This window comes from Scyliorhinus torazame, chromosome 8 (genome assembly GCF_047496885.1).
Source record: "Scyliorhinus torazame isolate Kashiwa2021f chromosome 8, sScyTor2.1, whole genome shotgun sequence".
NCBI classification, from domain to species: domain Eukaryota; kingdom Metazoa; phylum Chordata; class Chondrichthyes; order Carcharhiniformes; family Scyliorhinidae; genus Scyliorhinus; species Scyliorhinus torazame.
Genome location: NC_092714.1, coordinates 137077557 through 137100147, shown reverse-complemented (window position 1 = coordinate 137100147; position 22591 = coordinate 137077557). Strand labels below are relative to the sequence as shown.

The window sequence follows — 22591 nt, the reverse complement described above, 5'->3', positions numbered from 1 at the left end:
GGGAGTTTCAGATATTTAGGGATTCAAGTGGCTAAAGAGTGTGGGCAGCTCCACAAGTTAAATCTGGGCAAAGCGGTCGACCAAATGAAAAGGGACTTCCATAGATGGGACATGCTCCCGCTGACATTAGCGGGAAAGGTCCAGACGGTGACGATGACAGTCCTCCAAAGACTGCTTTTCTTTTTTCAATGCCTTCCGATTTTTGTCCCAAAGGCTTTTTTTCGTAAAATAAATGCGGCGATTACAGGTTGTGTGGGCAGGGAAAACCCCGAGAGTAAAGAGGGCACTTCTGGAGCGGGGCCGCATGGAGGGGGACCTGGCCCTCCCAAGCTTTATTAATTATTACTGGGCAGCCAACATATCGATGGTCAGGAAGTGGGTATTGGGGGAGGGGTCGGCCTGGGAGCGAGTGGAAGCGGCACCCTGTAAGGGCACTGATGCACTATCAATTCCGACGAGACGAGAGTAGAGTGTAATCGAGGCTTTATTACGCAGAGATGTGTAGCCTCCCACAGCTGCTGCCGAAATGACTGAAGCTCGGAGCGCCTACACATTTATACTCCGCCTACTGGGCGGAGCCAGCAGGCAGGGATCTACCCCCGTACCTGTAGTACAGGGTCCTTACCGTAATACCCCTCGTGTGCGGTATATACAATACAACAGTGGTGACTACCACATTCACACCCTGTTAAAAAAGAGTCCAGCGGGGGTGATGGAAAACTATTTACATTCAGGTGTTTAACATTTTAAGGAAAAGTTTACAAATTCAGACGATCGGGCCCTGATCCGTCGTTGTGAGCGCCGCAGTTCTGGTGCCGATTTCAGCGTCGGTTCGGTCGTCGGTGACTCCGGGAGCGTGTCGACCTCATCTTCATCCCCGGGTGGCATCACGGGGAGGACAGATCGTCCTGGAGCGGGGGCTGTGGTGAAGTGTGCTGGGGGGAGGGAGGGTAGCGATGGGGTGGGGGGGTGGGCCCCAGCTGATGCCAGGTCCCTGAGGGAGACTGTGTATTGGCGGCCGTCGGGGTACGCTACGTAGGCGTACTGCGGGTTCGCGTGAAATAGCTGTACCCTCTCAACCAGCGGGTCCGCCTTGTGTAGCTGCACGTGCTTGCGGAGGAGGACGGGTCCTGGGGCTGCCAGCCACGTTGGTAGCGAAACCCCGGAGGTGGACATCCTGGGGAAGGCAAAGAGACGTTCATGGGGAGTTTAGTTAGTCGCAGTGCAAAGGAGCGACCGAATGGAGTGAAGGGCGTCGGTGGGGGGGAAAGAGAGAGGGGGGAGACCTCCTGCAAGCGGGAGGCCGGGAGATTTCTGGACCGTAGGGCCAGCTGGACGGCCTTCCAGACCGTCCCATTCTCCCGCTCCACCTGCTCGTTTCCCCAGGGGTTGTAGCTGGTCGTCCTGCTCGAGGCAATGCCCTGTTGAGCAGGTACTGGCGCAGCTCATCGCTCATAAATGAGGATCCCCGGTCACTGTGGACGTAGGCAGGGAACCCGAACAGAGCGAAGATGGTGTTGAGGGCTTTGATGACGGTGGCAGACGTCATATCGAGGCATGGGACGGCGAAGGGGAATCTGGAATATTCGTCGACCACATTAAGAAAGTACGTGTTTTGGTTGGTGGAGGGGAGGCGCCCTTTGAAGTCCACGCTGAGGCGTTCAAAGGGGCGGGAGGCCTTCACCAGGTGCGCTCGGTCTGGCCGGTAGAAGTGCGGTTTACACTCCGCACAGACCTGGCAGTCTCTGGTGATAGCCCTGACTTCCTCGATGGAGTAGGGCAGATTGCAGGCCTTTATGAAGTGATAAAAGCGGGTGACCCCTGGGTGACCGAGATCGTCGTGCAGGGTCCGTAGTCAGTCCACTTGTGCACTGGCACAAGTACCTCGGGATAGGGCATCGGGGGGGCTCGTTGAGCTTACCGGGGCGATACAAAATCTCGTAATTGTAGGTGGAGAGCTCGATCCTCCACCTATCATTTTTGATCTTACCCCGCTGTGTGTTGTTGAACATGAAGGCAACCGACGGTCAGTGAGGAGAGTGAATCTCCTGCCGTCCAGGTAATGCCTCCAGTGCCGCACAGCTTCAACAATAGCTGGGGCCTCCTTTTCGACGGAGGAGTGCTGAATTTCGGAGGCATGGGGGGTGTGGGAAAAGAAGGCCATGGGCCTGCCTGCCTGGTTGAGGGTGGCAGTTAGAGCGACGTCTGACGCATCGCTCTCGACTTGGAGGGGAGCGTCTCATTGACCGCGTGCATTGTGGCCTTGGCGATGTTGGCGTTGATATAGTTGAAGGTCTGGTGAGCCTCAGCCGTCAGTGGGAAAACGTTGGAGTGGGTGAGATGGCGGGCCTTGGCCCCATAGTTAGGGACCCACTGGGCACAGTACGAAAAGAACCCCAGGCATCGTTTGAGGGCCTTGGGGCAGTGGGGAAGGGGAGATCCATGAGGGGGCGCATGCGATCGGGGTCGGGCCCTAGAACTCCGTTCTGAACCACATAGCCGAGGATGGCTAATCGGTTCTTGCTGAACACACGCGTTTCCTTTTTGTAGGTTAGGTTGAGGAGATTGGCAATATGGAAAAATTTGGAAAGGTTAGCGTCGTGGTCCTGCTGGTCATGGCCGCAGGTGGTAACGTTATCCAGGTACGGGAAAGTGGCCCGCAGTCCGTACCGGTGAACCATTCGGTCCATCTCCTGTTGGAATACCGAGACCCCGTTAGTGACGCCAAAGGGAACCCTAAGGAAATGGTAAAGGCGGCCGTCTGCTTCAAACGCGGTGTACGGGCGGTCCGCCTTGCGAATGGGGAGCTGGTGGTAGGCAGATTTCAGGTCCACTGTCGAGAAGACCCGGTACTGTGCAATCTGATTGTCCATGGGAGGGGGTACACGTCGAGCTGCATGTACCGATTGATGGTCTGACTGTAGTCAACGACCATCCTGTTTTTCTCCCCAGTTTTCACAAAAACCACTTGGGCTCTCCAGGGGCTGTTGCTGGCCTCGTTTAAACCTTCCCGTAGCAGCCGCTGGACCTCAGATCTGATGAAGTGGGAGTGGGATCCGGAGGCCAGGGAGATTCTTTGGTTAATGGGGTGTACCTCTTGTGAAGCAAACACAAGGGACTGTTCTGTTCCATCGTCCATTTGGTGCACCAAGACAGCCCTGATGCCGTGAGGCGAGGCATTGTAGATTAACAGCAAGGGCTTGGACAGGTCAAAATAAGTTGGCAGATGCGAAGATGAGAGCTGCTGCTTCACCTAATTGAAAGCCATTTTTGCGGTGGGTCCCAAAACTATCGTTGGCCCGTCTCGGGTAACAGATGCAATGGAGCCAACACAGTCGCCAAATTTGGAATGAACTTGCCATAATAGCTGATAAGGCCCAAGAAGGAACGGAGTTCCATAGGATCCTCTGGATAGGGGCCTGCCAGATTGCTCATACTTAATTGTTCACTGGGTGCAAGCCTTCCGGTCCAGCCTGTAACCCAAGTCGACCACTTCTTTTGATTGAAATACACATTTTCGCGCTGTAGGCCTGTGTCCCCAGTCGAACAAATTGGTGATCAACACGTCGTCAAGATAAACTGCGACCGTCAGCAATCCCCAGAGAATACTTTCCATTACCCACTGGAAAATGGCACATGCGGAGGAGATTCCGAAAAGCAACCTGGTGTACTCGTGCAGACCCCTGTGTGAATTGATGATCACATACATCCATGAGGCTAGGCCCAAATCTAATTGCAGATAAGCGTGATTCATGTTGAAGTTGGTGAAGGTATGCCCTCCACTGAGCCAAATGTACAGGTCTTCAATCCTGTGCACTGGGTAACAGTCCAAATGGGAAGCCCAATTTATCATCTTATAGTCCCCGCAGAGGCGGACGGAGCCATCAAGCTTCATGGCTGGCACAACCGGCAGAGCCCAATTCGCGAACTGCACTGGGCGGATGATCCTTAATTGCTCCAGGCGGTCCAACTCTGCATCCACCTTAGGCTTCAATGCGTAGGGGACGGAATTGGCCTGAAAATACCATGGCTGGGCTTCTAGGTCCACTGAAATCTTGGCGGAGGCCCCTCGGATGGTATCTAGTCTGTCTTGAAAAATGCTCGGGAAATGTATCAACACCACATCTGGCCCATCAGGGTACATGCGGCACATCTGCCAATCCAGCCAAAGGCGCTTCAGCCAATCCCGCCCCAGCCACCTGAACCAGTCATCGGGGGTGCAGCGGCGGGTGGGTGGGCTTCCCCGCTGGGACCCGTTCCATCGGTTTCTCCGGGTATCGGTGCATCCATCCGCAGGTCAGGAAGCTCCGGTGCGGGGGTGTGCCGGCATGTCTCACTGGGGAAATGCCGACGCTGGTCCTGGCCTCGAGTGCGCCCCGATGGTGGGAGTCCTGAATTACAACACGACTAGCTGGGCAGCCTCGGCTGAGGATGGCCGTTCCACGAAGCTCCTGGACGCTGCGCTCTGCGCCTTCCTGCGACAAAGCCGTTTCGGTCACCTTTTTAAAATCGAGATGTGTTTCCCCCAAGAAGCGTTCTTGGGTCACCGCATTGCCGATGCCACAGACCAACCGGTCTCTGAGCACCTCAGACAAGTGTGGGCTGAACTCGCAGAACTTTCCGAGCTTTTGTAAATGGACCATGAAGTCGGTCACAGGCTTTGGGTGGCTGTGTGTAAACGAAAACTGTGGACAATCAATGATAGTTTAGGGTCAAAATGTTTGCTTACCAAGGAAACAAACTCTGCAAACTGGCAGGTATCAGACGAATCCGGGAATGTTAAACTCTTGATCATGCTATAGGTGTCTGTCCCGCAGACCACGAGGAGGCTCACTGTTTGTTTCTTGTCGCCGACAATGTTGTAGAGCCAAAAGAAGTAGTGTATTCGCTCGAGATATTGGGTCCAGTCACCTGTCTTGGCGTCAAACGCCTCTAATTTTCCGATTTGTGACATACCCGCAACCTGGATGGAGGCCTCCTGAGGCCTACTCGAGGTGAGCCTGGTCTGGAGGAAATGGCATCTCCTGCTGCTCCACTTTTCCCTTGTCGTCAGTGTAAGTTTCCAGGCAAGCGACCACAGGGGACACGATGACTAAGAAAAGCTGAAGTTTATTTTATCTACTGAAATACAACTCCTACTGCCCGAAGAGTCTCCTGCGCCCGGCCCACACTTGGGCTGGGGTGTTTATGCCCATGAGGCCTTTAGCTTAAGGGTGTAGCTTCTCTCTTTCCACCCCCCCCCCCATCTTTTTTGGGTTGTGGGGGTGAGACCCACGCAGACACGGAGAATGTGCAAACTCCACACGGACAGGGGGCCGGGATCGAACCCGGGTCCTCGGTGTCATGAGGCAGCAGTGCTAACCACTGTGCCACCCTTCAAACACTCTACATTATTAATGATATTAAGATGTGACGTTTTGCGGTAAACATGCCAAACAACCTGTGTAATTCAAAACTGTGATCCAGATGCAAAATTTTTCAAAAATAGATATTTTTAAATATTCTCATGTTGTGTATAAATAGAACACTGGGGAATGCAGACGTGCACAATTTAATTAAGCCCTAAAGGACAAGAGATGACAATGTCTAGTGAATTATCAGGCATGGAACAGGCAGTCCATTGTGAAACCTCCATTCATTAAGTGTTCAATGTGCTTCTTTTGCAGGTGTCAGGATATTAAAGATGATGAAAAAACAATGATTTTTGTTACCAAATGTCCATGTGATGAATGCGTACCTTTAATAAATAATGCTGGTATCAAACAGATATACACAGGTGACCTCGATGCTGGCAAAGTAAAGGCAGATATATCTTATCAGAAATTCTCTGGTCTACAAGGAGTGAGGAAATTTACAGTAAGTATCCCATTACAAATCCAAAAAGTGCAAAAATAATCCGGGATGGTAAAAGATCCATCGATCCTCATCCTCTTTACATCACAGCAGTAACCACAATGTTTTTCAGCTTTTACTTCAGCTGCAAAGACCCTGATTTGATACTGCGAACTTGGTTAATGAGTTTGCAGTTTGGAAACTTTTGCCTTCCGACTATTTTTGTTATCTATGTAAACAATTCATAGAACTTTACATGTCTGTTTTCGATGGGTGAACCTCTGCATTATTGTATGCATTGTGATGCACGATCAATTGCACAGAGACGAGAGTTGAATACAACTGAGGCTTTATTACTCTAAGATGTGTGGCCTCCTACAGCAGCTGGCGAAATGGCTGCTGTATCGGGAGCACACATTTTTATTCTCCGCCTACTGGCAGAGCCAGCAGGCAGGGACTACCCCCGTACCTGTAGTACAGGGTCTTACCACACATCTTCTAATATGTACAACAGTGGTGATTACCACATTCACCCCCTGTTAAAATTGAGTCCGGCGGGGTGGTGGAGAACTATATACAGAGCAAGTTTAATGTACAGAAGCAAAAATAAATATTTCTCTCTGAAGTCCAGTACAAGGTGGTTAGATAGTCCCGAACCAATTGTAGATTTAGCCGGTCAGGGGCCTTGATGTGGCGTTGGGAACGACGCAGTGGTGGTGGCGATTCCGGTGTTGGTCTGCTCCTTGGTGAGTCCGGGAGCATGCCGAAATCCTCTTCATCCTCGGGCGTGGGCAGAGGGAGGACGGATGGTCCTAGGGGGGGTTGCTGCTGGGTGCGCCGGGGGGGGTGGGGGGGGGGGTGGGGGAGCTGGGTCAGAGGGGTGTGTGTGGAACCTGCTGGTGCCAGGTCCCTGAGGGAGACAGTATCTTGGCGGCCGTTGGGAAACGCTACGTAGGCATACTGGGGGTTAGCATGGAGTAACTACACCCTTTCATCCAACAGGTCCGCACACTACGGAGGAGTACGGGTCCTCGAGCTGCGAGCCAAGTCGGGAGCGATACCCCGGATGTGGACTTCCTGGGGAAGGCAAAGAGGCGTTCATGGGGTGTGTCGTTAGTGGCGGTGCATAGTAGCGACCGAATGGAGTGCAGTGCATCGGGAGGACCTCCGGCCAGCGGGAGGCCGGGAGATTTCTGGACCGTAGGGCCGGTTGGAAAGCCCTCCAGACCGTCCCGTTCTCACTCTCCACCTGCCCGTTTCCCTGGGGGTTATAGCTGGTCGTCCTGCTGGAGGCGATACCCTTGCTGAGCAGGAACTGACGCAACTCATCACTCCTGAATAAGGATCCCCTGTCACTGTGGATGTAGACGGGGAAGCCAAACAGCGCGAAGATTGTGTTGAGGGCTTTGATGACAGTGGCAGACGTCATATACACGGTGCATGGGATGGCGAAGGGGAATCTGGAGTATTCATCGACCACACTGAGGAAATACGTGTTACGGTCGGAGGAGGGCAGGAGCTCTTTGAAATCCACGCTGAGACGTTCAAAGGGCCTTCACCAGGCACGCGCGGTCCGGCTGGTAGAGGTGCGGTTTGCACTCCGCACAGACCTGGAAGTCCCTGGTGATTGCCCTGACTTCCTCGACAGTGTAGGGCAGATTGCGGGCCTTTATGAAATGGTACATCCGTGTGACTCCCGGGTGACAAAGGTTATCGTACAGGGTCCGGAGTCGGTCCACCTGTGCTCTGGCACATGTACCTCGGGATAGGGCATCTAGGGGCTCGTTGAGCTTGCCGGGGCGATACAAAATCTCGTAGTTGTAGGTGGAGAGCTCGATCCTCCACCTCAAGATTTTTGATCTTATCCCGCTGTGTGTTATTGAACATGAAGGCTGCCGACCATTGGTCAGTGAGGAGAGTGAATCTCCTGCCAGCCAGGTAATGCCTTCAATGCCGCACCGCTTCAACGATGGTTTGGGCCTCTTTTTCGACGGAGGAGTGCCGAATTTCGGAGGAATGAAGGGTACGGGAAAAGAATGCCACGGGCCTGCCTTCCTGATTGAGCGTGGCGGCTAGGGCGACGTCTGATGCGTCGCTCTCCACTTGAAAGGGCAGCGTCTCGTCTACTGCATGCATTGCGGCCTTGGCAATATCGGCTCTAATACGGTTGAAGGCATGTTGAGCCTCGGCCGTCAGGGGGAAAAGGGTGGACTGGATGAGTGGGGGGGCCTTGTCCGCGTAGTTTGGGACCCACTGGGCGTAGTATGAAAAGAACCCCAGGCAGCGTTTGAGGGCCTTGGGGCATTGGAGAAGGGGGAGCTCCATGAGGGGGCGCGTGCGGTCGGGATCAGGCCCCAGAACTCCGTTCTGGACCACATAGCCGAGGATGACTAAGCGGTTCGTGCTGAATGTGCACTTCTCCTTGTTATAGGTGAGGTTTAGGAGAGTGGCGGTGTGGAGAAATTTGGCAAGGTTGGCATTGTGGTCCTGCTGATCGTGACCGCAGATGGTGACATTGTCTAGGTACGGTGGCCCGCAACCCGCACCGGTTGACCATTCGGTCCATCTCCCTTTGGAAGGCTGAGACCCCGTTGGTGACGCCGAAGGGAACCCTGAGAAAATGGTAGAGGCGGCCATCTGCCTCGAAGGCAGTGTACGGCGGACCGCCTTACGGATGGGGAACTGGTGGTAGGCGGATTTGAGGTCTACAGTTGAGAAGACCCGGTATTGCGCAATCTGATTGACCATATCAGATATGCGTGGGAGGGGGTACGTGTCGAGCTACGTGTACCTATTGATGGTCTGGCTGTAGTCCACGACCATTCTGTATTTCTCCCCAGTTTTCACCACTACCACTTGGGCTCTCCAGGGGCTGTTGCTGGCCTCGATGATGCCTTACCGAAGCAGCCGCTGGACCTCGGACTTGATGAAGGTCATGTCCTGTGTGCTGTACCGTCTGCTCCTGGTGGCGACTGGTTTGCAATCCGGGGTTAGGTTTGCGAATAGGGAAGGTGGGTCGACCTTTAGGGTCGCGAGGCCGCACACAGTAAGGGGTGGTAGGGGCCCGCCGAATTTCAAGGTTAGGCTCTGGAGGTTACACTAGAAGTCCAGGCCGAGTAGCAGGGCAGCGCAGAGGTTGGAGAGGACGTAGAGGCAGAAGCCGCTGAATTCTACGCCCTGGACCATGAGTGTGACTATACAGTACCCCAGGATTGCCACGGAGTGGGATCCGGAGGCCAGGGAGATTCTTTGATTGGCGGGGTGTACCGCAAGGGAGCAGCGCCTTAACGTATCTGGATGGATGAAGCTTTCGGTGCTGCCGGAGTCCAGCAGGCAAGAGGTCTCGTGCCCATCAATCCTCACGCTTGTCGAGGCAATGGCTAGATTGTGCGGGCGAGACTGATCGATCATGACCGAGGCGAGTCGTGGCTGGTCGTCGCTCGTGTCGAACGATGGGGTGCACTTCTCCTTGTTATAGGTGAGGTTTAGGAGAGTGGCGGTGTGGAGAAATTTGGCAAGGTTGGCATCGTGGTCCTGCTGATCGTGACCGCAGATGGTGACATTGTCTAGGTACGGGAAGGTGGCCCGCAACCCGCACCGGTCGACCATTCGGTCCATCTCCCTTTGGAAGTGCACCGGTCCTGGAACAATGGTGGTGCCCATGTGCCGTGGGGAAGACAAGATGGCGGCGCCTGATGATCTTTGGGTGGACAAGATGGCGGCGCCCACGGGCCGCACGTGGCGGGGGTTGAAAAACATGGCGGCGCCCATGGGCTGCACGTGGTCCAAGAAGGGGAAGATGGCGGCACCCACTGGCCGCGCGTGGTCTGAGGGGGAGAAGAAGATGGCGGCGCCCACTGGCCGCACGTGGTCTGAGGGGGAGAAGATGGCGGCGCCCACTGGCCACGCATGGTCCGGGGAGTGAAGATGGCGGCGCCCATTGTCCGTATGCGAGGGGGGTCCGGACAACAGCGGTGACTGAGCGGGCCTGGCACACCGCAGCAAAGTGCCCCTTCTTGCCGCAGGCCTTGCAAAGGGCGGTGCGTGCCGGGCAGCGTTGGCGGGGGTGTTTCTGTTGCCCGCAGAAGTAACATCGGGGGCCCCCGGGGTTGGCTGGCTTGCACGTGGCACAGGCGTTTTAGCTGGGTGAGGCCCCCGGTGGGGTGCCCGTCTGCAGAGTTCACGATGTGTAGGAGGGGTGGGCCGCGCGGCTAGGGGTGTAAGCCTGAATATTGCGCGAGGTGACCATTATCGATAGCGCCAGTTTCTTTGTTGCTGCGAGGTCGAGCGTGGCCCCCTCTAAAAGTCGCTGGCGTATGAGGTCTGACCCTATCCCCGTAACGAAGGCATCCCGCATGAGGAGGTTCGAATGTTCCGTGGCAGTGATGGCCTGACAGTCACAGTCTCTGAGCAGAGGAATTAAAGCACGCCAGAAATCTTCTACGGACTCACCAGGGAGTTGACTGCGAGTAGAGAGAACGTGTCTGGCGAAGAGGGTGTTCGTCTGCTGGGCGTAATTCTCTTTCAGTAGCGCCATGGCTTTGGCGTAGTTCGGCACGTCCTGGATAAGAGGAAAGACGTTGGAGCTCAGCCGCGAGTAGAGTATCTGGATCTACTGAGCTTCCGGTATTGGGTCTGGTGCTGTAGGAGGCCACACATCTTAGAGTAATAAATTGATACACGATCAATTGCACACAGACGAGAGTTGAATACAACTGAGGCTTTATTACTCTAAGATGTGTGGCCTCCTACAGCAGCTGGCAAAATGGCTGCTGGAAAGGAGCACACATATTTATACTCCGCCTACTGGGCGGAGCCAGCAGGTAGGGAATATTCCCGTACCTGTAGTACAGGGTCTTACCACACATCTTCTAGTTTGTACAACAGTGGTGATTACCACATTTTGTTACTTGACTATTAATATAGTGAGCATGACTTCTAATTCTAGCATGGCAATTTAAATTGATTATTTTTTACAACTTCAAGGAACTTCCGGGGGTGACCAGTCGAAGGTCACACATCAAGTATCTCCCGCTATGGTCTTTGTTTTTTGGACATTTTAACACCGGGGATTTTCGTTATCAAAACTGGCCCATCATATGGAATAGGGAATTTGTCCGTTAAAATGTCGAAATTTATGAACAAGGTTGGTGACGAGAAGATTATAGAATTTACAGTGGAGAAGGAGGCCTTTCAGCCCATTGAGTCTGCACCGGCCCTTGGAAAGAGAGCCCTGTTTAAGCTTCCACCCTATCCCCATAACCACACCTAACCTTTTGGAAACAAAGGGGCAATTCAGCATGGCCAATCCACCTAACCCGCACATCTTTGGACTGTGGGAGGAAACCCACGCAGACACGGGGAAAACGTGCAAACTCCACGCAGTCAGTGACCCGAGGCCAGAATTGAACCTGGGACCTGGAGCTGTGAGGCAGCAGTGCTGATGCTGTGATAACCATTATGTTAACATGGGGGGAGAAGGGGAGTAAAAAAAAATACATAAAATAGTTTTTAATACCACAGTTTGTCTCAATCATGGGGCAATACTGAGGTGTATGGTCTGCAAAGACCCAAGTGCGGGCAAAATGAGGGCCAGATGCTGAGCAGCTTACGTTATGAGACTATTCTCTTCTTTCGACCCCTTATCCAGGTCACTTGCCATTCCACAAAAAGGGTACGCAGCCCATAGTTAGACCCCTTCACACTCCCGTGACTCGACACACACACACACACACACACACACACAACCACCCCCCGCCCCCGGATAACTCGACGTGAACCCGATAACCAGTCCCGGCGCCTAGGGGGTAATCCTTTGGCGCCATAAAACCCACAAAGCTCAGCAAGACGGCATGCGGTGGGCCTGGCCCTGGGTGTGGCTGCTCATTTTGCGGTGGAAACGCTGAATGGGATGATGGTGTAGGAGTTTGAAAAAAGTTTGGGAAGGATTTTGATGGGTAGGGCAGGGTGATGATGGAAACCCTTAAGGGGTCAATTGAGGAGGCACTAGGCCCGATTCGGGAGAAGCTGGAAAAAACCTTGAGGTGGTGTAGGAGCATGGAGAGGGTGTGGGTGGCCTTGTTGTGGCATGATGATCAAATCACCTCGTTGGAAGCTGAGATGTTGCTGGTGGAGGAAAGGAACATGATTGAGGGCAAAGGTGGATGACTTGGAGAACCGGTTGAGGAGCTAGAATCTCAGAATCATGGGATTGCTGGAGGGCCCAAAGCTGACTGAGTACTTTCTCGGATGTTCGCCAAGCTTTTTTTTTGGGGGTGGGGGGGGTGGGGGGGTGGATTGGATTGTCCGCTCCAGTGTTGGATCAGGCCCACCAAGTACTCCAGCAAAAGTCTCGAGCGAATGAGGTGGTGATTTTTGGATTCCATAGCTTCCAGGAGAAGGACTGGGCTAAAATGAATCTGGTCTCAAGGTGGGAAGGAAACATCATCAGGATATACCAAGATGCCAGAGTGGAGTTGGCAAAGTGGCGTGAGGCTTTTAGTAAGGCCAAGTCAGAGCTATTCATGAGTGGGGTCAGGTTTGAAGTGGTGTACCAGCTGAGGCTGGGAGTTACTTTTCGGTTGAAAGATCATACGTCGGAGGAGGGTGTTATAAAGAAGCATGGACTTGGACTTGATTAAATTGATTCGATTGGGACTTTAATGGAGATGGTTGGGAGGGGTTGGTTTGAGATGTGTTGCAGTTTGTATCTGTTGTATGTTTGGGGTTGAGGTAGCTACGGTTGTCAGGGGGTAGTGATCAGGGCCATCAGGGTGATGTGGCCACCGGGAGTTTTAAGTATTGTAAGGGCTTTGGTTACTGTTCCGTAGCTGGCAGGACCAGGGGAGTGTTGTTTTCTTTGTTCTTTGAGCATACACCCTGGGTGGGAGGTTACCTTTTCTAGCTGTAAGGTTTCAGTCAGTGAGCGGGAGTGAGGTGGGGAGAGGGGCTGTGGCTTGTGGACCTGCTTGGGCAAGGTTCAGTGAGCCTAGTTACTTTGTTTAGTGGGGGGAGGGGGCCATGGACAGTGGAGGGCACCATTCTTTGGAAAGCTTTTTTCAGGGTTATAGGGGGGGTGGGTATGGATCTGACTGGGACTAAGGGCCTTTCTTTGTCTTGTCTTAAGGGTTGCGTTGGTGGCTGTCTTGGATGGGTCCTGGGCCGGGCCTGCTGGAGGTGGCAGTCTTTGTTTTCAATTTTTAGATCACAGTCGCTGGGTCGGGCGGGGGCTTGTGGGTATGGAGTGTTTTTAAAGGATAGGGGTTTGTAACTGATATTTTGTTTGTATGGATTTGTTTATTATGTATTTTATAAAATTGAAACTTAACATTTTCTTTTAACTTAAAATTAGAAGCAAAAGAGGCAAGGAAATAGTCAGATTGCCTTAATAGTTTTATTTATCAATATTCAAAAGAACTTGCAGACTCTCAACTTAGTACAGCTATTTGTCCTCCAAGTAGTTACGAGGATTGCTGAGGTGCCATGCTGGGAGATGGCACTGCCTGTGTGTAGCACATCTGCTGTGCACCCTCAGGATGACCGTATTCGTCATCCCATCAGTGCCCTTATTGTTGCCCATCAGCTGGCCAACCCAAAGTACAAATGTATGCAAAAGTACATGTTGTCAACATCCAGTGACGATGATGTGCTGACCGGACGCACAAAAGGTGGCTCTCCTCCTGGAAACTCTAATTTAGGTGCTTTAAACCCAAAATAGCCCACTAAAATCAGGAGAAATACGTGGCCAAGATGCTAAAATTGGGCGAAACACACAAGGTCTTGTAACTAGGAGGGTCACTCAATCCGGGTGTATCAGGATACTGGGGCAGAGCTGGCCAAGCGCCGGGCAGAATTTAACAAAGCCAAGACAGTCCTTTATAAAAACGAGGTACGGTTCGGAATGCTGTACCCAGCCAAGCCCTGGGTGACTTTCCAGTCAGTGCAGGGCATATTATTTCACCCCACCGGCTGTCGCAGATGAATTTGTCCACAAACATGGGCTGGGAAGACATCAGTGCAGCCAGCATTGAACCAGATACCCCAGCGTATCGAGACACATGAGAAACTATTTGCGCGGGACTGAACTGCCTCATTTTAAATTCTGAAGTTAAGTCTCAGAAAGGAGTGGGTGAGAGCAGCAGGGTGCAGGAGGGGTTGAGGAGGAGGAAGGGGGAACAGACATGCAGCGGTCGGGGGGTTGTATAGATCAACCCCGGGGCAGTGGGAAAGGGCGCCCATACTAGAGGGTAAGCTACCACTCGGAAGTATGAGCGTGAAAGGGGGGTGGTTGCGGCCTCGACACTAGGGGGGTTGCGGTCTGGCATATCTCTGGGAGAGGGTGCCTGGCGACTGGGAGGGTGGAGAACACAGATGGGGGTTTAATAGAGGGAAAGCTGGGCGGTACTCTCGCAGGGGGAGGGAGACAGACCCAGGGGGATAACGGTGGGTTAAGGCTCGGGGGGAGGGGGGCTGGCTCCCACAGGTTGCACGGAGCAGCAAGGATCACAAAGGCACTGCAAACAGCCACTTTGCTGGGCCTCCAAACAAAGGGAAACCCTGGAGTGCAGGGGCTCACCCACATGGTGTACACATAGTTGGTGGCCATCTTGGGTGGCCCGCCAACCAAGGAAACCCCGAAGCGCAGGAGCCCAGCCTCATGAAGAGTACGATGACCACGGCCATTTTAGATGGTCCCCGAACAAAGGGAAACCCCGGAGTGCAGGGGCGCATCCACAAGGTCAGTTTGGTTGATCCCATACGTCATTTGGAATGTCAAAGGTCTTACCGACCCAGTGAAAAGATGCAGAGTCTTCGCCCACCTTAAAGTATGGAAGTCCAGGGTTAATACATCCTCATCATGTTCAGGCTTCGCCTAATACAATTTAAGGGGGCAGCATGGTGGCGCAGTGGTTAGCACTGCAGTCTCACGGCGCCGAGGTCCCAGGTTCGATCCTGGCTCTGGGTGACTGTCCATGTGGAGTTTGCACATTCTCCCCATGTTTGCGTGGGTTTTGCCCCCACAACCCAAAGATGTGCAGGGTAGGTGGATTGAACACACTAAATTGCCCCTTAATTGGAAAAAAAATGAATTGGGTACTCTAAAATTTTTTTTTTCTAAAACAATTTATCGTAGTCCATCGGGCACACATGACAGTAGCTAGGATAAGGAAATTTTTCAGGGTAGAGGACAGGTGTGCGAGGTGCGTGGGAAGCCCAGCAAATCATGTCCACATCAGGGAGAATAAAAGTACAGAATTCTAATCTGTTTAGTCTATTTTGCTATAGAAACAAAAGCCCTATAGGACCCTCCCTCAATTTCTGCCTGAATCCAGGTACTTGAAAGCTTGGGTACCTGGTCCTCTGACTTTCTGCTCAATCTTTGTGCAGATGCATCTGACTTCAATCTTCCACAGCTAAGATCAGTATCTCTCGATGTGGAGGGATGAATGTATGGGAGTGCTACACGATCAATTACGATTAAAGACGAGGTAGTAACATAACTGAAGGCTTTAATAGACTAGAACTGTTCCCCAGCAGCTTCGGTACAGAATGAGGGCTGCTGGGACAGCACCGGTTCTTATACGCCGCCTGTCATGGCGGAGCTACATACCAAACAGCCAATGGTAAACTCCTAGGTTTAACCAATGGTCTTCAGCCTCTCGGGAACTGCAATACCTGATAATACCACATTCACCCCCTGTTTAAAAAAAAAAGAGTCCAGCGGTGGTGGTGGCCAGTGGTTACAATTGCATCTAACTTGGTATGATCAGATATGGAGGTACCGTGATACCTCCTTACAGAGTTGTCGAGAATATTTACAAGCGTGGAAGATATATACGTTGTGTTCATTTACAGTTACAGTTACACTGAAGCAATCAGTCGGTCGGGTGGCCTGGTCGTCCTCCTGGATCGTCTGAACTTCGGTGGTGATTCTGGTGGGTGTCCGGGCATCTGCGACTCCGGGAGCGTGGCTTCGGCCTCCATGGCAGCTTTGTCACCCCTAGTCGGCGCTGGTGGTGCAAACGGTTGACACAAGAGGGGGGCACCTGTAGGGGACGTCGGTGGGTGCGAGGGCCTAGGCAGGAGCGGCGGGAGGACTGACCCTCCTGTGAGGTGCTGTGGAGGGGGGGGGGGGTAATGGATCGGGTGCGCGTGGGCTTCCGGCGGGCGGCAGGTCCCGAAGGGAGACTGTATCTTGCCGGCCGTCAGGGAACGCCATGTAGGCCTACTGGGGGTTAGCGTGCAGCATGTGGACCCTCTCGACCAACGGGTCCGACTTGAACGCCCGCACGTGCTTCCGGAGCAGGATGGGTCCGGGTGTTGCTAGCCAGGTTGGGAGCGAGGTCCCGGAGGAGGAGTTCCTGGGAAAGACAAGGAGACGTTCATGAGGTGTCTGGTTGGTAGTTGTACAGAGCAGTGACCAGATGGTGTGGAAGGCCTCCGGGAGGACTTCTTGTCAGTGGGAGACTGGGAGATTCCTGGATCGTAGAGCCAGTACGACGGTCTTCCAGACTGTTCCGTTCTCCCTCTCTACCTGCCCATTTCCCCAGGGGTTGTAACTGGTCGTCCTGCTTGAGGCAATGCCCCTGTTGAGCAGGTATCGACGCAGTTCGTCGTTCATAAAGGAGGACCCCCTATCACTGTGTATGTACGCGGGGAAACCGAACAGTGTAAAGATACCCTGGAGGGCCTTGATGACGGTGGTTGCGGTCATGTCTGGGCAGGGGATGGCGAATGGGAACCGGGAGTACTCGTCAATCACGTTCAGAAAGTACGTGTTGCGGTCGGTGGAGGGGAGGGGGCCTTTGAAGTCCATGCTGAGGCGTTCAAAGGGACGGGAAGCCTTTATCAGGTGCGCCCTCTCTGGTCGGTAGAAGGGTGGTTTGCACTCCGCGCAGATTTGGCAGTCCCTGGTGGCTGTCCTGACTTCCTCGATGGAGTAGGGCAGGTTGCGGGTCTTAATGAAGTGGAAAAAACGAGTGACCCCCAGGTGGCAGAGGTCCTCGTGGCGGTCCACTTCTGCAGTGGCACATGGCGGTGAGTGCTGGCCGCCTGGGGCCCGAAGGAAAGGTTGCCGCGGTGGTCCCGAGTTGCTGGAGACCACGGCCACAGCTCGTGCCTCTCAGACCCCCACAAAATGGCCCTTCTTGCCGCCCCCCTTTGCAGGTGGAGGTGCGGGCCGGGCAGCGCTGGCGGGGGTGCTTTGCCTGCCCGCAGGAGAAACAGCGGGGCCCGACGGCGTTAGCGGGCCTTCTTACAGTGCAGGCCTGCGGGACACTGGGAAGGTCTGTGGGGCTGCCGCTGCGGGATGCTACACAGCCCAGGGGGCGGTCGGGTGCATAGGATTGCACGTTTCTGGAGGCAACGTCCATGGACCCTGCCAGGGCCCGTGCCTCTCTTAGTCCCAGGGTGTCTTTTTCGAAGAGTCTTTGGCGGATCTCTGAGGAGCTCATACCTGCTACGAAGGCATCCCGGATTAAGAGTTCCGTGTGCTCGCTCCCCGAAACTTGCGGGCAACCACAGTTTCTGCCCAGCACCAGTAGCGCACGGTAGAACTCCTCCAACGATTCCCCAGGGCTTTGCCGTCTAGTTGCAAGCAGGTGACGTGCGTAGACCTGATTTACAGGGCGGATATCATGTCCTTTTAACAGTTCGATCGCAGCATCGAAGTCCTCCGCCTCCTCGGTGAGGGTGTAGATCCCAGGGCTTACCCTTGAGTGCAGGAGATGCAGTTTCTGTTCTCCTGAGGGTATGCCTCCGGCCATCTCGAGGTAGCCTTTAAAGCACGCCAGCCAGTGCTTAAATATCGCCGCCGAGTTCTCCGCGTGGGGGCTGAATTGTAGACACTCCGGCTTAATTCGGAGATCCATCCTTTCAGCTTAAGAGTAGTATATTAAATTGTTGCACGATCAATTACGATTAAAGACGAGGTAGTAACATAACTGAAGGCTTTAATAGACTAGAACTGTTCCCCAGCAGCTTCGGTACAGAATGAGGGCTGCTGGGACGGCACCGGTTCTTATACCCCGCCTGTCAGGGCGGGGCTACATGCCAAACAGCCAATGGTAAACGCCTAGGTTTAACCAATGGTCTTCAGCCTCTCGGGTACTGCAATACCTGATAATACCACAGGGAGCTACTTTCTACAATTGTCGGACAGTACCCTGAGACCCTAATGCACCACATTACTATGCCAACTAATGTTATATGGTGTTGGGAGCTTCAATATAGTCTTAATCTTGAATATTCACAATCAGACTTTAGGCTCAAACAGGATATGTTCATATTTTGCCAGGGCATTCGTTGTCCCAGTGTGGAATTGCCACAGATGGGAATGAGATTTAACATGTGGATTCAATTTTAACTTTAAATGGATAGATTTTGAATGGGTTAAAATTTCACTCATGGAGTCAGCTCCAGAACACCTAATTCTGACCCACACGTGTCTATTTAGCCACAACATGGATAGAGCATTACAGAGATTCCTATATAATCTAATTAAAGGGGAAACCGGAATGCCATTATTTAAATGTACAGTTATCAATATTTTAGAACAGGTGAGTTTTATTATTATTAAATGACTGATTATAAGTGTCTACTGGAGGAGATTAATTCAAAAAATTATCGTGAGTGAGTTACATAAAGCTTCCAACTTGATTTTTTTTTTTACAGTGGCAGAAAGCTCCAGCCAACAATATTTTAACGTCAAGTGTTCGAGTTCACAGTGAGTATCTGATCATTGTTGTTAACTGTAACCTTTATGACTGGATAAACCTGTAGTTTAGGTAGAAGGTTGCGCTTTTAAGAGGCTCCGTGTACTATCAAACAGAACAACCGTTGTGGATTATGTATGCTGTTTCCAAGATAAATTTATATTGTTTCTATTAGCTTCATGGAAGAGTGGTGCCCTGCGCATTTAGGTACCCCATCGTCAGTTTGTTTATTTGACCTTTCCGCCGCCTCCTGCTGTTTAAGGGGCCACAAAACACAGATTCGGAAAAGGATCTTTGTTGGATATTGTTTCAGGCCCCCTGCCCATTCTTTCATTTGTAGATTTGGAGCGATCAAAGAGAGAGAAAGCTGTCTTGAGTCAGATAAAGGGGCCATCTGTAGTTGACACCTGTCACGATTAGGATTCCAATTCTGGCCTCTTGGTTTTTTATAAAGTCCATACGGTGACTTCTTGGGGAGTGTATCTTTGCAATTTAAGCTTTATTTTGGGGTTAATTGGTTATAATGTGAAGAATTCACAAATCCTATAGTTTTTTCTCAACAGCTCTCTTTGCCACTCTTTTGCAAAGTTTCAATAACCTCTGAAAGCTATCGTTCAATAGCTTTTTCTTTTGGTTCAACGTTGGGAAAAGAGATGTTCAACACAACTGCTACGCTGACCTGATCCCTTAGTTATTGCTGTAGAATCTACCGAAAGGGCACAGGACACAGGTGTTGAATAAGGATGACAATATCTAGCTTTGGTGCATTATTTATTTTATGCCTCAATCGTTCATAGGAACTTTCGGAACAGAAGCTGAGTACATTTAGCTGCCTCATGGTACTTGGTGCAATACTGTGGACTCTCACCCAATAATTTCCAGGACACTTTATTTTGACTTGTGTTCTCTCCACAGGAAAGCGAGGGCAAAACAAACCACCTCCGTTCCAGAGCACCCCCTCCACAGGAATAGTGAACACAGCCAGCATGTGTGCAATAGGCTCCACCACAGAATCTGCACCATCTTGCGGATCATCAGTACTAGGGTGCATGGCAAATATAGAGGACCCCCAATCTCCCTTGGCCAAAGGTGATTTGAAAAGGCCACTCAAGACCTCTAGATCTGAATCCCAAAGGGAGGAGCTGCTGACTTTGGAGATCAGTGAACCAGCTTTCAAAAGGAGGGTGGTGGAGCAACAGTACTATTTGCAGAGTCTTGTGACTTCAATGCACACTGTGATGAATGATATGGTGGACAAGATGAAGATGACTATGTCAAGGCTGAATACCTCCTTTACTGATGTCCAAAATGTTCTGGATCAACAATTGGCTGCGTTACAGCCTAGCAGGGTGGGAGCATCATCCCAGACAGTATCTGTAGTGGAAAATTCTTTTACCCAGGGACTGAGCAACATAGGAGCATCGCTTCAAAATTCCCTGACTGCTGCTGTAACTGATGTGGGCTGCAAAGTACAAGAAAGCCTGCAAGTGGGATTTGAAAGCCTTGGGGAAAAAATACAGTCAACCATGAGGGATGGTTTTGCCAGTCTGATAAATGAACATACCTCTGCTCGCCGAAACCTATGTAACAGAAATGAAGCAACCTCTCCCACTGGGGATACGAATAACACATCACAAGAGGTCGGAACTCACAATACCAGCCAATCCCTTTTATTGCACTGCCCCAGCCAGCTTTCACCTGGCTCCTCACTGGAAAGCAGGACTCCCTCTGTGGTGACTCAAATACCCGGAGACACAAAAATCTAGGGAGGTTAGAGTAAGGAGTGAAGTTGAGAAGACTTCCTTTACATGAAGGCTAATTGTTGTATGAAATAAGCTATTTGAGAATGTTGTTGAACTAAATAATATGGACATGAGGCAGCTGACATCTAATGGTGATGACGACTACCCCACTCTGGTAACGGCCACACACATGGGGCATTACTGTTCCAGAACACACAACATTTTAATTCTGCTCAAATCATTGACTAAGCTCACACCATAGTTCATTAATATTCTTTTTACATTACAGTAGCATTCCCAGCTACAGTGTCATTCAGCCTTCACAGAGATTTTGTTTAAGAGCAAGCAGCCTTTTCTACATCCAGACCCTTCCACTGTTCGCCAATCTAAAAGCACAAGTTTGGCAATGTACCCTGCCAGGTTCTTTAGACACTCATTGTAAACCTTCATAATAATCACATCTGGCCACAGGATTTACATGTTCTCCTTTGCTACAGCACTTCCGTACCTGCATATCGATAGCAAAGCGCATGACCGGTATATCAAACTGCCCGGCTTCTTTGATGTTTAGAAATTATCGGTAGAAGTAATCAACCACAGTCTGGTAAACAGTTTGAAGCTTTGTGGAAGAGTTTTTTTTTAAAAGTTGCCATTTCTATGCATGTTCCATTCAATTGAAGGACATCTGAGGATTGATGTTCATGAATTTTCTCCCTTTGACCCATTTTATTTAGGGTAAAAAGATTTTCTGGTGTCTTTAATGCATTATCTCTGTGCTTCAGTATTTTGACCACTACATTGGGTAGTTATCCAGCAAACAAATGAACATTCCCTCATGGCTTTCAGTTAAAACATCCCATTACTCATGTATCGGCTAAACGAGTTGAAATGGTAGCGAGAAATAAATTATTTCCTCGAGTCCAGAGCAAGTGGACATAACCTTAAAATTAAAACCAAGTCGTTCAGGCGTGATGTCTGGAAGCATTTTACCCACAGAGTCGTGGAAATCTGGAACTCTATTTCATCCCCCCCCCCAAAAAAAACCTTTTGAGACTCGGTTAATTCAATTTTAAAATTGCATTTGAAGATTTTTGTTATGCACTGATATTAAAAGATATGGTGCTATGGCAGGCAAATGGAGTTCGTTTGCAGATCAGTCTTTACCTAATTGAATGGTGAAGAACAGATTCAAGAGGCTAAATGACCTCCTTCTGTTCCTATTTTCTGAATTTTATTGGGAGTTTCACTATATGGTTTGTGCATTGATCCATATCAGTACAGAAAACACCTCACAACAGGCCTTTCCTGTTATCAAAATATTTTGGACCTCTTCACATTTCCAGCAAATGGCTGATGTGTGTAGAACCTTGTTTTATCTTCATTACAATTTCTGGATCTGTGCTATGTAAAACATGTTATGTTCTCCAATATAAATTGGCAGCGCAGTCAAGCTCTGCTTTAGTTTATTTCTGTCTATTTTGCACAGAGTACATGAATCACCTGCTGCATGCTTTATATTCTGCTGAAGTTTCTTCGGCTCTGTCATGACGTACCAAAGTGTTCAGTATCTATAATATTAATTGATCTTGCAACATTGCAGCAGAAGATGAAGGCAGTCAACACTTAAACAATAACAAAATCTATGTATCGATGTTCCCAAAGAATGTGATGACACTGTACAGCAGATAGCACTATTGTTGAGATTAAAAAATAAATATACTGGAGAGTTTAAATTTCAAATATTTTTTTTATTCTACACACTGGGAAACCTAAACCACACATTGTTCAGGAAAGAGATGCTGGTGAACACCTGCACAGCCACATAGACAACAGTGAATTAGTGAAACAGCAGGCACCATAGAATTAAGAAATTTATGAAGAATCAACTATTTAATACATTAATATGACAGTGAAAGCCAGCAATTTAAATGGAAACATGACCAGCAATTTAATTTCATAAGCAGAACAACAAACACTATAAGGAAGTGCTTATAAGTCAGCACTGATGGATATGCAATTGAAAGGTAACAACCTACTCAAACCATATATTTAGATTTCACAAAGCTATAGCAAAGTAATCTATAGAAATAACCTATCGCATGCACATTCTCCTAGTGTCTGCCGTGGGTCTCACCCCCACAACCCTAAGATGTGCAGAGTAGGTGGATTGGCCACACTAAATTGCCGCTTAATTGGAAAATAATAGTTGGATACTCTAAATTTATTTAAAAAAAGAAATAATCTATCAACAACATCAGCCACTCCTGTAGAATGTAGTTTCGACCACAACCCAGATGCATCAGC

At 50.7% G+C, this 22591-nt stretch overlaps 1 protein-coding gene across 1 annotated transcript in view; it reads left to right on the top strand.

Moving 5' to 3' along the window:
• The window catches only part of cdadc1 (cytidine and dCMP deaminase domain containing 1), a 131367-nt gene extending 109356 nt beyond the window's left edge, over window positions 1–22011 (top strand). Inside the window, exons 7-9 of the mRNA XM_072514244.1 lie at window positions 5667–5856; window positions 18505–18556; window positions 19461–22011. Of these exons, the coding sequence (XP_072370345.1) occupies window positions 5667–5856; window positions 18505–18556; window positions 19461–20311 (1093 nt within the window). The 3' untranslated portion in view covers window positions 20312–22011. The remainder of the gene's footprint in view (window positions 1–5666; window positions 5857–18504; window positions 18557–19460) is intronic.
• Window positions 22012–22591: the final 580 nt, after the last annotated feature.